General features: G+C 45.1%; 1 protein-coding gene across 1 annotated transcript in view; it reads right to left on the bottom strand.

Moving 5' to 3' along the window:
* The window catches only part of RBPJ (recombination signal binding protein for immunoglobulin kappa J region), a 310,932-nt gene extending 301,153 nt beyond the window's left edge, over window positions 1-9,779 (bottom strand). The window contains exon 1 of the mRNA XM_086964005.1: window positions 9,666-9,779. Within this exon, the coding sequence (XP_086820131.1) occupies window positions 9,666-9,685 (20 nt within the window). The 5' untranslated portion in view covers window positions 9,686-9,779. The remainder of the gene's footprint in view (window positions 1-9,665) is intronic.
* Between the last annotated feature and the right edge of the window lie 5,243 nt (window positions 9,780-15,022).

Genomic DNA, 15,022 nt, shown 5'->3' on the forward strand with positions numbered 1-15,022 from the left:
CCAGTCCTTCAAACAAGCAATAAACAAAGGTATCAAAAATCCATTCAGCACAACTTGATACAAATATCTTTAGGTTAAGGTCGCATGCTTGGATGGTGATAAACAATTATAAGTCTCTTGCTACGGCGTCATATTTGAATCAGACATTCTCAATTAACGTAAAAAAGCAATTAATGGTACTACGCTTTGAAAAATTACCATCTTTGGCGGATCAGCCAGCCTGGGTGCATACAGGTCCTAAATCATGCCGGCTGTGCAATTTCTACAAAGAAGATTTCATTCATGTAATTTGAACATGCAATAAATTGTACAATGATCTAGCGATTCTCCTAAAACCAAGTTTCAATGAGAGAGGAATTAGGTCCTGTAGAGCTGCAATAACAGCGTGCCTAAATCCTGCTGACCCACAATTGAACAGTAGACTAATCAAATTCCTTAAAGTATTTAGAAAGCTTTGTTAAAAGGGTCAGAAATTTGGCAAGGAAAAAAAAAAAAGGACGAACGAACATATGGTCACTGAATTTTAACATGACATTTTAGAAGTACTAAGTAGAGATGAAATGAATGTATTGTTTAATTCTTTTTTAAACCTGTTTTGTATAACATTTGTTTTTTTTTTAATTGTTATGGTTTTAACTAACTAAACAATAAACACTGACTTACTTACATTGGAAATATTGGGGTAACTATCACCATATAGCGTGAGAGTTGAGGCAAGATGTGAAATTGGAGATCTGCTTTCCCGAGTTTGAGTCATGTCTGATCTATTACTAATGTATTGGACCCACCGATTGCCGCAATGTTTTTTAAGTAGCACCTCTGGTAGTAGGTGTATTGAGCTACAGTAGTACCCTAGCCAAATTGAAAGTGAAACAGATTTATCCACACTGGACTGATTTGCTTTGACTCTTATTATTCATTGATTGTGCAGTAATTTGCCATTCTGGGACCACTACTAGCCACCTTGACTTTGTAAATATGGATAATTACAGGAACAAATGAAAAAATAAAAATAAATAGGATAAAACCGGAAGCCCTTATTATTAAGCACATCATTACTCCCAAATAGCATATCATTTAAATACCAGGGGCCCGATGTAGGTAATCCCAGATTACCGATTCTTAAATACCGAATCATACCGATTCGGTATTTAAGAACTGGCAATCGGGATGTAGGTAATTTTACCGAATTAATTACCGGATCGGTATGATTCGGTAATTAATGAATCGGTATTTACCGGATTCTGTAATTGCCATGGATTCCTATGGGCCTTGAGGCCCATAGGAATCAATGTCAATTACCGAATCGGTAAATACCGATTCGGTAATTGCCATTGATTCCTATGTGCCTAGAGGCCCACAGGAATCAACGCCAATTACCGAATTGGTAAATACTGATTCCGTAAAATTACCGAATTTGCAAGGGGGACAGGATGTTACTCTGACACCCTGTTGCACCCCTGATTCTGGGGGTCACACATACATGCCCTAAGGGCATGTATGTGTGCCACATGGCACAGGTGTACATGCACAGATGTGCATGTACACAGGAATTCGTTATTTACCATGACATAGTATGTCATGGTAAATAACGAATTCTTAAGGGCCGGAGGCACTGTTTTCAGTGCCACCTACATCACAAAGTTGAGATTCGGTAAATTTACCGATTCTGTAATTTACAGAATCAGTAAATTTACCGATTCTGTAAATATACCAAATCGGGAAATTTAAGGCCCCCTACATCTCAATCACCAAATACCGGTCGGTAACGGCCTAAATCGGCCGTTAACGACCGGTATTTGGTGACCTACATCTGGCCCGAAATCTAGAAATGCCAGATTGGATTCTACTAGAAAACATCTTACAAAAGTGAATGAGGGAAACCAAGTAATTTACACACAACCCAAGCGAACGAAGTACACACCTACTAATGTTCTGATAAACATGTTATCTGAGTGGCAAATGGGGCACAATCTATTAGGCACACAAGGATTTGTGCACCATGCCAATTTGGAACAATATATAGATAACAATGGACAAGGTGCCAATGTGCTGGGCTCACTCGGCCAATAAGGGAATTCAGACTTTTGACCAGATCCTCATTAATGATCACCGTAATTCTTTCACATACTGGTCATAAGAGGTCCATTGGTTAAGATTCAATTTTGGAAATATTTGCAATGAAGGCATTGTTTTGTCACAAAAACAGATAATACATTCTGGGGCTTACTACCACCCCCGTTACAGATTAAATAAGCCACTTTGTAAAACGATGATACAAAGTCATGACCACATAACTTTATTCAAAATCTGCTGAGAACATTAATTATACATGGCAAGGGAGACTTCAAAAACCCTACACGGATAAAGAATGAATAAAACTACTAAGAACTCAGGATTAATGCTGAGATTACCATGGATAAGGTGCCAGTAAGCCTATCTGACTGGCTAAAAGGTCATTCAGACTCTCATAAATTGTTAAAGTATGTTTTTTGTCCGAGTTGTCACAAGAGTTTCATTTGGTTAAGACTCAATTCTGGATATATCTGCACCTAAGACATTACATAACAACAAACCTAGGTAACGCATCTTGGAACTTAATGTCATTTCCTTTACAGTATCACCTAATTAAATTGGGCCACTATAAAAACTGATTTCAGGATTATATGAACTAATCATCATAAAACTGCATTCAAAACATACCAAGAACATTCCTAAACATAAATGGCAGGGGAAACTTAAAAAAATCCTACACAGATGAGAAATGAGTAGAACTGGAGTACAACTCTTGTTTAAGGGAGGCACTTCTTCAGTTCATTTTTTTTTTTAAATATTTCAAGACTGTCTCGGATCTCTATAAACTGCATTAATCTGGACTGTTGTTCACATCACAATATGGTACACACTGTATGGAACTAGACAAGTAATAAACCTTACCAGTAAAAGATTTGGAGCGCCATTACAAAGGAGAATGACCAATCTTACACCCTCAATGAAACCGGCACTTTTGAGCCACTCCCAGAATATAGCGGATATGAGTAATCGTAAAAAAGATGGCTGGACACTGCTCTAGCTCTGGCTAAGCTGAGTATACTTAGTCAATGGAAAAAATGGATGCATCGACCCATAAGGAATGGACGATATAATTACTGTCTATGGAAAGCTAGGAACAGAAGATCAAATTGAGTTCCATATATTCTAGGAGATTTGGGATCCTTTTCTTAGCTGACTTTTGAGACTCATTGCCTTCACCTATGTATGAGGAACAAGAGACTGGAGCTTGAGATTTGTTGTGTGTATTTACAGCATTATGTAGAATGTGACCTCTCCTTTTCTTTTTCCTCCGTTAAATGTTTACTGTGGTTAAAGCCTGGGCAAAATTTCAAGAAAGGTTGAATGTTTTCAAATGATTTTGAAAACTCAATAAATGTATATAACAAGCATTTACAATGCAATGATCTCGGCATTATTAAAAGGTAGAGCTATTGGCATTGCTCATGACATTTCTTTTTTTTTTAAATCATAAATAAATTGCATTGTCATTTATATTGCCAATAGCTTAATCGCTTGCATATGCGAGACCTATTGCATTAGCACCCACACACAGAGTAAGTAGTAGAGTGAGTAGTTGATAGTGAGGAGAGAGTTATTAGTAAAGAGAGTATTAGAGAGCGAGTAGTAAAAAGTGAAAGAGTGAGTATTAAATAGTGAGAGAGTGAGTAGTAAAGAGTCCTAGAGCCACACACATTTACATGCACAGCCACACCCTTACATATACAAAGTGTATTTTTAGTTTCAGTAGTAAAGAGTGAGTAGTATAGAGTGACTAATTATGAGTGAGTAACGTTGAGTAGTAGAGAGTGTAGCAGAGTGTGTAGTACAGTATTACAGTAAGTACTATACATTAGATGCTATTTAGTAGAGTGAGTAGTAGCGAGTAGTTGAAATTGAGTATTATAGTGAGTAGAGAGTGTTATGGATTTGGATAGTAAGTATTCGAGTGAGTATTGATAATATTTGATAGTGAGTAGTATAGAGTGACTATTTGAGTGAGTATTTGTGAGTAGTAGAGAGTGTAGTAAAGGGTGTGTAGTAGAGTGTGTAATAGAGCGTTATAGTGAGTACTGTAGAGTATTTATTTGTGTACTAAAGTGAAATGGGAGTATTAGAGAGTTGTTGAATAAGTACTTTAGTAGTAGAGAGAGTAGTAGTGAGTAGTTGATATTGAGTAGTACAGTGAGTATAGAGTATTAGATATTTGTCGTGTAACTAGTAGAGTGAGTAGTGAGAATATTAGAGTGAGTAGTAAAGAGTGAGTAGTAGTGTGTAGTAAGTTGTGTGTAGTAGACAGTTTTTTGTAGAGTATTACAGTCAGTACCTCACAGCATTTGTTCTCATTACTAAATCTATTAGGCAGTATTAGAGAGTTGTAGAGTAAGTAGTACAGTATTAGAGTGAGTAGTAAGGAGTGATTAGTAGAGAGTATTAGAGAGCTAGTAGTCTAGAGTGTAATATTTAGTATTAAGGAGTGAGAGTGAGTAGTAAAGAGTCTTAGAGTTACACACATTTACACGCACAACCACACTCTGACATATACAAAGTGTGTTTTTTCTTTTGTAGGATTTTGATTTGGAGGGTGGAGTGGGAGGGTGTATTTGTAGTTTGCAGGTGGATTTGGAGGGTGGAGGTGTAGTTGGAGGGTGGATTTGTAGGGTGTATTTGGATGTTGGGGGGTGTTTTATGAGGGTGGAGTTGGAGGGTGGATTTGGAGGGTGTAGTATTTCTTGGAGGGTGGAGTTGGAGGGTCGTCTTGGAGGGTGGATTAGGAGGGTGGAGTTGGAGGGTGTAGTATTACTTGGAGGGTCGTTTTGGAGGGTGGCGTGCCAGTGTGAGGAAGTAAAACAAAAACAAAACAGAACTGCTCTGTAAATCAAACGAATGTTACAAAAATATTTTCTCAAAGGAAATAGTACACTCCAATACAGAGGCCTCTGTCTAAGGACTTGCTCTTATAAACCCAAGTGTTGAGTGATACTACACTCGAGTTTTATTGTAAAGTACACATTGTTGATGAAATGTTTGTTGACAATTGTCATTGTTACTAAATTATTGGAGTGTACTATTTCCTTTGAGAAAATATTTTGTAACATTCTGTTGATTTACAGAGAAGTTCTGTTTTGTTTTTGTTTTACTTCCTCACACTGGCACATCCGCTACCCCATGTTGTGTCGAGTTTTGTATGAGTGTATGTATGTGAACTGAATGACTGGGATATGCTTGACTAGTGTAAATGTGTGTGTAATTTTATTGTGTTGTGTCCAACTCACCTTTATTTAATGTATGTAACTTTTTTGGAATTCATGTATTGCATTTCTTTCATTAAAAATGAATAAATAGCTATTAAGTAGCAAAACTCCGGTTGAAATTAGTTGTTCTTCCGTTGGAGCCATTCACTGCGTTGACAACTTAATCAGTTTAGGCATTATCCCTTGCTATGTTGTGGCCTGACTTAGACATTTCACTAGACATATTACTAGACATATCACTGGCTGTATAATCGGAGTTGTGCTGCGCAAACAAATGATGGACGGAATGCTGAATGAATCATACATTCCCCCTCAGTCAAGAGATCGGGTTAAATCCATCGTTCTTTTGCTCGACATGCCACCCCAGTTTACACCTAGCCATATTTTATTTATTTTATTTAATACATTTTGTAAAGAACTTGGTTACACTAGCAAGTGTGTCCCCGCGCTGGTTGCTTAGATGCCGCCGCTTCACTTATGTCTGGCATGAATGGGGGTATTCTTTAGATCAAGCACTAGGGTTTGGGAAACAGAATTGTTTTGAGCTCTCTCCCGAAGAAGGACTCTGATGTTTCCAGTCGCAGCCTCTTTGGTAGCTTGTTCCACTGAGTGGCGGTCAGGACTCTAAAAGATTGTCCACCCATTCGCACTCTTTTAAACTTTGGGAACTGAACCTGCCCGGTGCCACAAGATCTTAACTGGCGAGTGGTCAAATCAATCTTGACCCTGTGCCTCATGGGAACAGCCCAGACCGAACTGCCAAGCCAGGTCCTCCCTGGACCAGAAACAAGCATCCTGGGACCGATTTCTGTGTATGTCACCCTTCTTCAGCCAGGCTAGCTTGAATCCAGTGGCACAGTGAGCAATACCACATAGGGTGAAAAGTGCTACACAAACAAATGATGGATGGAATGCTGAATGGATCATACATTCACCCCCAGTCAAGACATCTAAGTTTAGCAGTTTCTGTGTAAAGTGCATAAAAAATATATAAATTCAAGCGGACAGTGAATACATAAACTTGTGTACTGAAAACTCAGTTTTGCTAAACGATGGAGATAAGTAAAGCAACTTATACTTTATTACCAGACTCCGCCCTTGATCCCCGCATTCTACTGCATACAATTTGCTACATTGTGCAGATCACCAGATTTAAAAAAACCATTAACCCACCTAAGACGTTATGTCCCATCCCACCATACTATTTCAGAATGTTCTCAAACCCAATAAAATGCAAAGTAGTAATGTCCTGATACAGGTCTCAGGGACACGTTTCTTTTAGTGCAATTCCAAAGCAATCTCAGTATTCCACATGAAAAAAAATTGCAAGTCCTTGACATACGAAATCTCCTGGCACGTCTAAAATGCAAATTATTTAAAATGTAACAATTTCTAATAACCATTATTGAGAAGTAATAGGAATCTCATCTCGCCTAAATTGGGCGACCAGCATTGCCCTTAATGACATTAAAAAGGCTATAGTAGACGAATCTCCAGACAACTCAGCAGGAGGTACACTCATTAAAAGGACACATTTGAAAGGTATGCTACAATATTCCTTTCAATGCACAGCCGGTGACCATGCATGAGGAGCATGAGGTGGGGCAATGTTTATTGACTTGAATTGTCACATGAGAAAAACCAAATTCTCAAGCAAAGCAGGGTGAACACTGGTTGGGTACAAAGAATAAAGGCAGGATTGTCAAAGGAATGGTTCACTAGTGCAGTGTATTACAAACCAGTAAAGCAAAGAAGATGAGCAAAACCTTTACAGTTTCAATCCCCATTTTCCCCCAAATGTCAAGTCACTTTGATTCACACTGGAAACCAACCTCACCCTCAAGGAACACAGTGCCAAAAAAACACAATTTGCCTGGTACTAGCTTTCTCTCTTCTAAAGAAAGTCAAAATATTTCTTCCAGAAAGAGACTACAGAATAGTTATTAAAACTCCGAATCGCACGTCTGGATGGTGCTAACACCCTACTCCATGGTCTACCAAATGCCACACTGGCATCCCTTAGGGGCATCCTATATGCCACAGCACGTTTCATCCAGGGCCTCAAAAAATATGATAAACCGCCCTTATCCAGCTGAAATTCATTTGTCTCCTCTAGGCAGCCCGCATCATCTTCAAATCCAGTGGCCTCCTTTACACAACTATCATAGCCAGTATCCTGGAGTATATTGCAGACAAGCTCACCATCTCTGATGGACCTTGGCACACCAGTAAAGCATCCAGGACACCATCGGATAGCAGACTAAGAAGTGTCAAAAAGAAAAAACAAGGCAGTAGGCCTTTTCCACTCAAGCACCCAGGATCTGGAACAACATCCCCACATTTACCAGCACCACCAATGCTATTCCAATGTAGGCACGAGTTAAAGACTTACCTCCTTAACAAGCACTACATCATAATGCATTAACCATTCACAACCCAGATTCCTCTCCTCTTATTCACTGAGTTTGTGCTGCCCTTTGGCTGGGCTTGCACTATAAAAATACCATATACACACATATATACATGCATAAGAGTGAAAAAGAGTGCCACTGATTGAGTGTATTGGCTCCTATTCCTCATTATGTGGCTCCTCTCCAAATTACTTGAAGAGGGAGGCGAAGGAGCAACTTTGGAGACTTAGGCATGGGGCAAGTCATTTTAGAAGGCCCTGAAAGTAAAGCTGGAAACTCCATATGTCGCTCGAGCGACGGGAGAAGCCCAGCAACCGACGGCTCGAGCGACGGGAGAAGCCCAGCAACCGACGGCTCGAGCGACGGGAGAAGCCCAGCAACCGACGGCTCGAGCGACGGGAGAAGCCCAGCAACCGACGGCTCGAGCGACGGGAGAAGCCCAGCAACCGACGGCTCGAGCGACGGGAGAAGCCCAGCAACCGACAGCTCGAGCGACGGGAGAAGCCCAGCAACCGACAGCTCGAGCGACGGGAGAAGCCCAGCAACCGACAGCTCGAGCGACGGGAGAAGCCCAGCAACCGACAACTCGAGCGACGGGAGAAGCCCAGCAACCGACAACTCGAGCGACGGGAGAAGCCCAGCAACCGACAACTCTAGCGACTGGAAAAGCCCAGCAACCGACAACTCAAGCGACTGGAAAAGCCCAGCAACCGACAACTCAAGCGACAGGAGAAGCCCAGCAACCGACGGCTCGAGCGACAGGAGAAGCCCAGGAACCGACGGCTCGAGCGACAGGAGAAGCCCAGCAATCGACGGCTCAAGCGACGGGAAACACCCAGCAACCGACGGCTCGAGCGACGGGAAAAGCAGTTCGGGCGATGAGAAAAGCCCAGCAACCAACAGCTTGGGCGACAGGAAAATCCCAGCAACCGACAAGCTTGGGTTGACGGGAAAAGTCCCTGCAACTGGAAAACCCCAGCAGTAGACAGCTAGGGGCGGGTGGTACAAGGAAAGCCTGGTACCAGACAGCTGGTGTGATAAGGGGGTTAATGGGAAAAGTCCAACTGTGGACGATTGCTGGAAGGGTCAAACCCCAAACCAAGGAACGCCGGAGGGCATACCCTGCAGCAAGGAGCGACACAAAAGAACTCTTCTCCCAACACACTGACTATTAAAGATGACAGATAGTGGGGAGGCAAATTCTGTTTTGCACAGCGTACTATCTGAGCAAAGACCAGCACTATAGCACCCCCATGGTCATGAGCACCAAAGGGGGGCTCCCACAACTAGGAACGCCAGAGGGGATGCCAACAGGTGTAGCGGCAGAGGGGAACGCCATTGTATGAAAATGCATGCAGAAAGATCGCACTGTAAGGCAAGGAACGGAGGAAGACCCCACTGAAGAAGGCGAGTGGAGATGGTCTCGTTGGAATTGTGAGCAGGGGCGAGTCCCATTGGACAGAGGGGAATGGGGGACCCTCATTGGAAAATAGGGCATGGAGGAGTTTTACTGAAATCAGTGGAATTAGGAACTCCACTGGGAGAGAAGCAGATTGGAACCAGAAAGAGGGGTAGTGGAGGGGCCATTTGGCAAGGAGAAGGCTGTGGCAGCCGCATATGATGGGAGAGTTACACTGTGTGTTAGACCAGAATCACTGGATTGCACAAAGATCGGAAGGTATCCGAAGAAACAGACAGCAATAACAAAGGAATAACCATGATTAGGAAAAAGGCAGCTAGACGCACTCTTCAGCAAAGCCCGAGCAGAGACTTCTCCGCGGGACACGGACTGCGATCTAACCAGAGTTGTACGTTAACCGAAGCTGCGCATAAAGTTGATGTGTATGGAGCAAGGTATGCAAATGCTGTAACCACTCATTCAAAGTCTCAACTATCGGTCACTACCAAAACCCACCCCGTTCTCCAAAGACCCGAATCCCAGACTTACCCTGTCACAACAGGCGCCATCTTCAACAAACTCTCGCAAAAACTCCAAGTCTCGCGAGATACTACCCTTCCCCCGAGAAACCAAGCGACAGACGCTCAGACAGGAGAGAGACACGACAGGCCAAAGGCAGACACTTGCTTCTACGCATGCGCGCCTGCTCGTGCGGGCACAAAGTGCAAGAGAGAGAGAGAGGGCATTCTCAAGGCGTGGGAACTTTTTCGAAGCACCGCGAGACTTGGATCGGGTTGCCTAGCTTCAAAGTATAAATTGATGGGAAGGATCCGCACTGGACATAGTGAAAAGACTATTGTACACACGAAAAAATTTGCAAAAAAACTTAAGCACAGTCGAAGGGGTGGGACTGGCTCCTTTAAGTCCCGTTCTGCCGTTCCGCTTTGAGGGAAAGGTATACAAAATGTAGAGATAGCCTGCCACGGCGGGGATCCCGTGCACTGGCTGTGCTTGACCCATTGGACTTCAGGGCTGGACACCTTTGGTAGAGGCTGTTGGAGCCAATTACCATTCCTATTGCGTGTACCTCCTTCGGCGGTATGAGACGTTTTAGTCCTCATGATTCCAGTGCATTGTAGTTCAGGTTTACCATATATTATGGGCTCATCACGCGTTTAAATTGCCTAAAAATACAACTGAATGTGTACAAGTGACGGGGCCACTGCATATTCAGCTATGCTGTGTGTATACTTGCTGTGATGAACGGACACAGGAACGAGACACAACAACATGCTTTATTCTTCAGCGGTTAATACAGAACAGCGCACGACTCCCAGTGGCAATCGCCACCTCAAGTCAAGTCAAGTTGGTATTTATATAGCGCGCTACACACCTAGAGAGTCTCAAGGCGCTTGAGGAAGGGTGGGGATATACTTGTCGAATATCCAAGTTTTAAGTAGCTTTCTGAATGCTAGGTGGTTCTGGGTGAGGCGAAGGTGAATGGGAAGTGAGTTCCAGGTTTTAGCCGCCAGGTATGAGAAGGATCTTCCTCCCATAGTGGATTTGTTAACGCGAGGGACAGCAGCAAAGGCTTGGTTGGAAGAGCGTAGCTGGCGGGAGGGGGTGCAGAATGAAAGTCGTGTGTTGAGGCATTCGGGTCCAAGTTCGTAAAGAGCTTTGTGTGCGTGGGTTAGGAGGCGGAATGTTATCCTCTTATTAACGGGAAGCCAGTGAAGGTTTTTCAGGTGATCAGAGATGTGATCTTTACGCAGGATGTCTAGTATGAGTCTGGCTGCTGCGTTCTGGATGCTTTGGAGTTTTTTCTGGAGTTTTGTGGTGGTTCCTGCGTATAGGGTGTTGCCGTAGTCCAGGCGGCTAGTAACCAATGCGTGGGTGACCGTTTTTCTGGTTTCGGTGGGGATCCAGCGAAATGTTTTTTTGAGCATTCGAAGAATGTTGAAACAGGAGGATGAAACGGCGTTGACTTGTCTGGTCATCGAGAGTGAGGAATCCAGGATGACGCCCAGGGTACGAGCGTGGTCTGTCGGGATGGGTGCTTTTCCAAGGGCCTCTGGCCACCAAGAGTCGTCCCAGGTGGAGGGGGAGGTACCTAAGATAAGGACTTCTGTTTTGTCTGAGTTCAGTTTCAGACGGCTGTGTTTCATCCACTCAGCTACTTCTTTCATTCCTTCATGTAGGTTGGTTTTGGCGGTGTTGGGGTCTTTGGTGAGCGAGAGGATAAGTTGAGTGTCATCTGCGTAGGAGATGATGTTGAGGTTGTGTTGGCGTGCGATGGTCGCGAGGGGGCTCATGTATACGTTGAAGAGGGTAGGGCTGAGTGAGGATCCTTGTGGTACGCCACAGATGACTTCAGTGGCCTCTGACTTGAATGGTGGGAGGCGGACTCTCTGGGTTCTTCCGGCAAGGAACGAGGTGATCCATTCCAGTGCTTTTCCTTGGATTCCGATGTTTCTGAGGCGTTGTAGGAGGGTGCTATGGCAAACTGTGTCGAAGGCTGCGGAGAGGTCGAGGAGGATGAGAGCAACTGTGTCTCCATTGTCTAGTAGAGTTCGAATGTCGTCTGTTGCTGCGATGAGGGCGGTCTCAGTGCTGTGTTTGGCTCGGAAGCCGGACTGTGAGGAGTCGAGGGATTTGTTGGTTTCGAGGAAGGCGGCGAGCTGGTTGTTGACAGCTTTCTCGATGACTTTGGCCGGGAATGGAAGGAGCGAGATGGGTCGGTAGTTTTTGAGTTTGGTGGGGTCAGCTGTGGGTTTTTTCAGAAGGGCACTGAGTTCTGCGTGTTTCCAGCTTTCAGGGAAGGTGGCGGAGTTGAAGGAGCAGTTGATGACGTCTCGGAGGTGTGGTGCTATGATGAAGTCTGCTTTGTTGAAAATGTGGTGAGGGCATGGGTCGGTAGGTGATCCAGAGTGGATGGAGTTCATCAGGCGGATGGTGTCCTCAGTGGAGATTGGGTTCCAGTCATTAAGGGTGTTCAAGGGGGGTGAAGGTCCAGCCGAAGTTTGAGTGGGTTGGACTCCGGGTTGGTTGTCGAAGCTGTTGTGGATGTCTGCGATTTTCCTGTGGAAGAACTAAGCTAGGGAGTCGCAGAGGGTTTGAGATGGGGTGATGTCGTTGGAGTTGGCAGTGGGGTTGGTAAACTCTTTGACGATGTTGAATAATTCTTTGCTGTTGTGGGCGTTGTTGTCTAGTCAGTCCTTGAATGCGGCTTTCTTGGCAGTCCGGATCAGTTGGTGGTGTATGCGGGTGGCGTTTTTGAAGGCGTCCCTGGTGCTGGAGTTTGGGTCTTTTTTCCAGGCCTTCTCAAGGGAGCGACAGAGTTTCTTGGATTTCTTAAGATCATCGTTGAACCAGGGGGCGTTTTTGCTGCCTAGTTTGAATTGACGTTTTTTCAGAGGTGCCAGGTTGTCGGCGCTGTTGGTTAGCCATTGAGTGAGGTTAATGGCTGCTTCGTTGGGGTTCGAAGAGTAGGCAGGGGGGTTTTGAAGCAGCGATGAGGAGATCTGGTCAATGGTGATTTTGTTCCAGTTTCTTCGCAGAGTAGGTTGAGGATTGTTGTGGGCTGTGGTCTTTTTGTAGACAAAGTGAACGCAGCTGTGGTCCGTCCAGTGGAGAGCTGTGGTGTGACTGAAGGAGATATGTTTGCTGGAGGTGAAGATAGGGTCGAGTGTGTGACCTGCGTTTTGAGTGGGGGTGTTGACAAGTTGTTCGAGTCCGAGGTTGGCGAGGTTGTCAAGAAGGGTGTTGGCGTTGCTGTCGTTGCTCTTTTCCAGGTGAAAATTGAGGTCTCCCAAAAGAATGTATTCCTCGGAAGGGAGGGCGTGTGGGGTGATGAAGTCAGTAATGTTTACACTGAATTGTGCCCGGGGTCCTGGTGGTCTGTAGAGGAGTGTGCCTCTAAGAGTGGTCTTGGGGTCGGTGTGGATCTGGAAGTGAAGGTGTTCGGCGCTAGCGAAGTCGGCGTCTGAGCTGGTTGAGATGCGAATGGAATTCTTATGGACGATAGCGATGCCTCCTCCTGTTTGCTTGTGGCGGTCTTTTCGGATGATTTTGTAGCCTTCCGGGATGGCAATGGTGATGTCTGGGGCTGAGGAGGCGTTCATCCATGTTTCTGTTAGGAAGGCGACGTCCGGGGAGATGGTGTCTAGTAGATTCCAAAGGTCGATGGCGTGCCTGTGGACCGAGCGGGTGTTGAGCAGGATACATTTTATGTGGTTGGTGTCAGTCCTCTGTTTGGTGCTCGTGGATGAGGAGTTGGTCTTGGTACCGTCATACTTGCAGGAGTTGCATGCGAAGGGTCCATGGGTGTGTCCAGGAGCGGCTAGGGCGCAGTTGGGCTGTCTGCCGGGGTTTAGGGCTAGGAGGGTGGAGGCGTCGTATGTGATGCGGGGGGGAGGGTGGGACGGGGACCAGGGGGTCTGGCGCTGGGCGTGGGCTTGGCGCGGACGGGCGTAGACGGGCTTACCTTTGGCGCACCTTCGGCGCAACTGGGGCGCGACACCTGCGCGTGACCGCTGCGTTCAACAGCAGCTGTCATATGTGGATGGTGGAAGGGGAGGGCCGAGGGAGGGTCAGCTGGGAAGGCGGGAGCGGGGTGGAGACTGGGGCGTGGCGCCACAAACAACAACAATGTAAACACCAAAATGGCCGGCAGCGCGGAACGGAGCAGGCAGCCACAGTAATAACCAAAGTGCAGGGAAAGCTAAACGAAAATGCAGTCAGGGCAACACAGGGACGGCAGGGAGCTACAAGCAGCAAATGAGCAGAAGAAGTGGTTAGCGCTATCAGGCGGCAGTAATATCACAACAAAACGATCCTGCTGTGTTACTCAAATAATTAAATAATAGCTATGTTAATGATAGCAGCGGTCCTGAAATGCGCGTTCTGAAATAAATATCAATGTGCGCAAGCAGCAGATGGGAGCAACGATACCAGGCTGTGAGGGAGGTAGGTCAGGGAGCAGCGAGGAGGAGCGGCCGCGTCTGTGGAACCGATTCCCGGCGGAACCCCAGATTTGTCACCTTAGCAACAACATTCCCCATTCTACCACTACCTAGATAACCATTACAGAGGAAATGTAATAAGTCCATGTAGTCGAGGCGTAGAATAAAATACAGTTCTTAGTTGTAGGTAAGTATCAAGCATAGAGCAGTACAGAACCAAATATAGAATAGGTCTTCAGTAAAGAGCCCCATCAGGAGCGGCCTCCTTGCTGCTCAGACCATACTCCCAACTGACACTCCACACACAGGCATTCCAACATTCTATTACCTCACCACACATACCAACATTCCACAGTACATCCACACTCAATGAGCAGCAAGGCAGAGTAGTAGGAAAAGGTGTATTGCACTAAAGAACAGCCCCCTTTAACAGGGCTTTAAGTGGGATGAAAAAACTGAGGGGTCTCTCGAAGGGGCGTGGCCAGTGTAATTAGGGGAGTGGCTTTAAAATACTTTCGCTAAAAATCTGTGTTTAGCATAGTGTGCCGCTTGACTTGTATTTTGCTGTTTCTGTGATTAGATCCAGATATGTGATACAACATGTAACATCATACCGACAACAAGTAAGGACTATTGGCTTTGTCAATGGTTATTAGTTGCATAAGATAAATAAGCAGCAACTATGGCTTGTTACATATAATATTGAAAAAGCTTCAGCTTAAAGCCCTGGTGCCCCTACCACAATGTTGCTGCTCTTGCGTTTCAGAAAGGGAAAGGAAAACCAGAAAGAAAATGACTCTTTAAAGGATTTCCCTTCCCCCACAACGCTCACCTGGCATGACATCATGCCTTAACTTCTCCACTAGTGAGAAGAGAGCAGTGTGGGGAGCACACATCGATGTGCTCGCTGTCTCGCAATGGGTCTCTATCAGGCTGTTTTTCGCC

Source organism: Lissotriton vulgaris, chromosome 3_2 (assembly GCF_964263255.1).
Source record: "Lissotriton vulgaris chromosome 3_2, aLisVul1.2, whole genome shotgun sequence".
In the NCBI taxonomy this organism is placed as follows: domain Eukaryota; kingdom Metazoa; phylum Chordata; class Amphibia; order Caudata; family Salamandridae; genus Lissotriton; species Lissotriton vulgaris.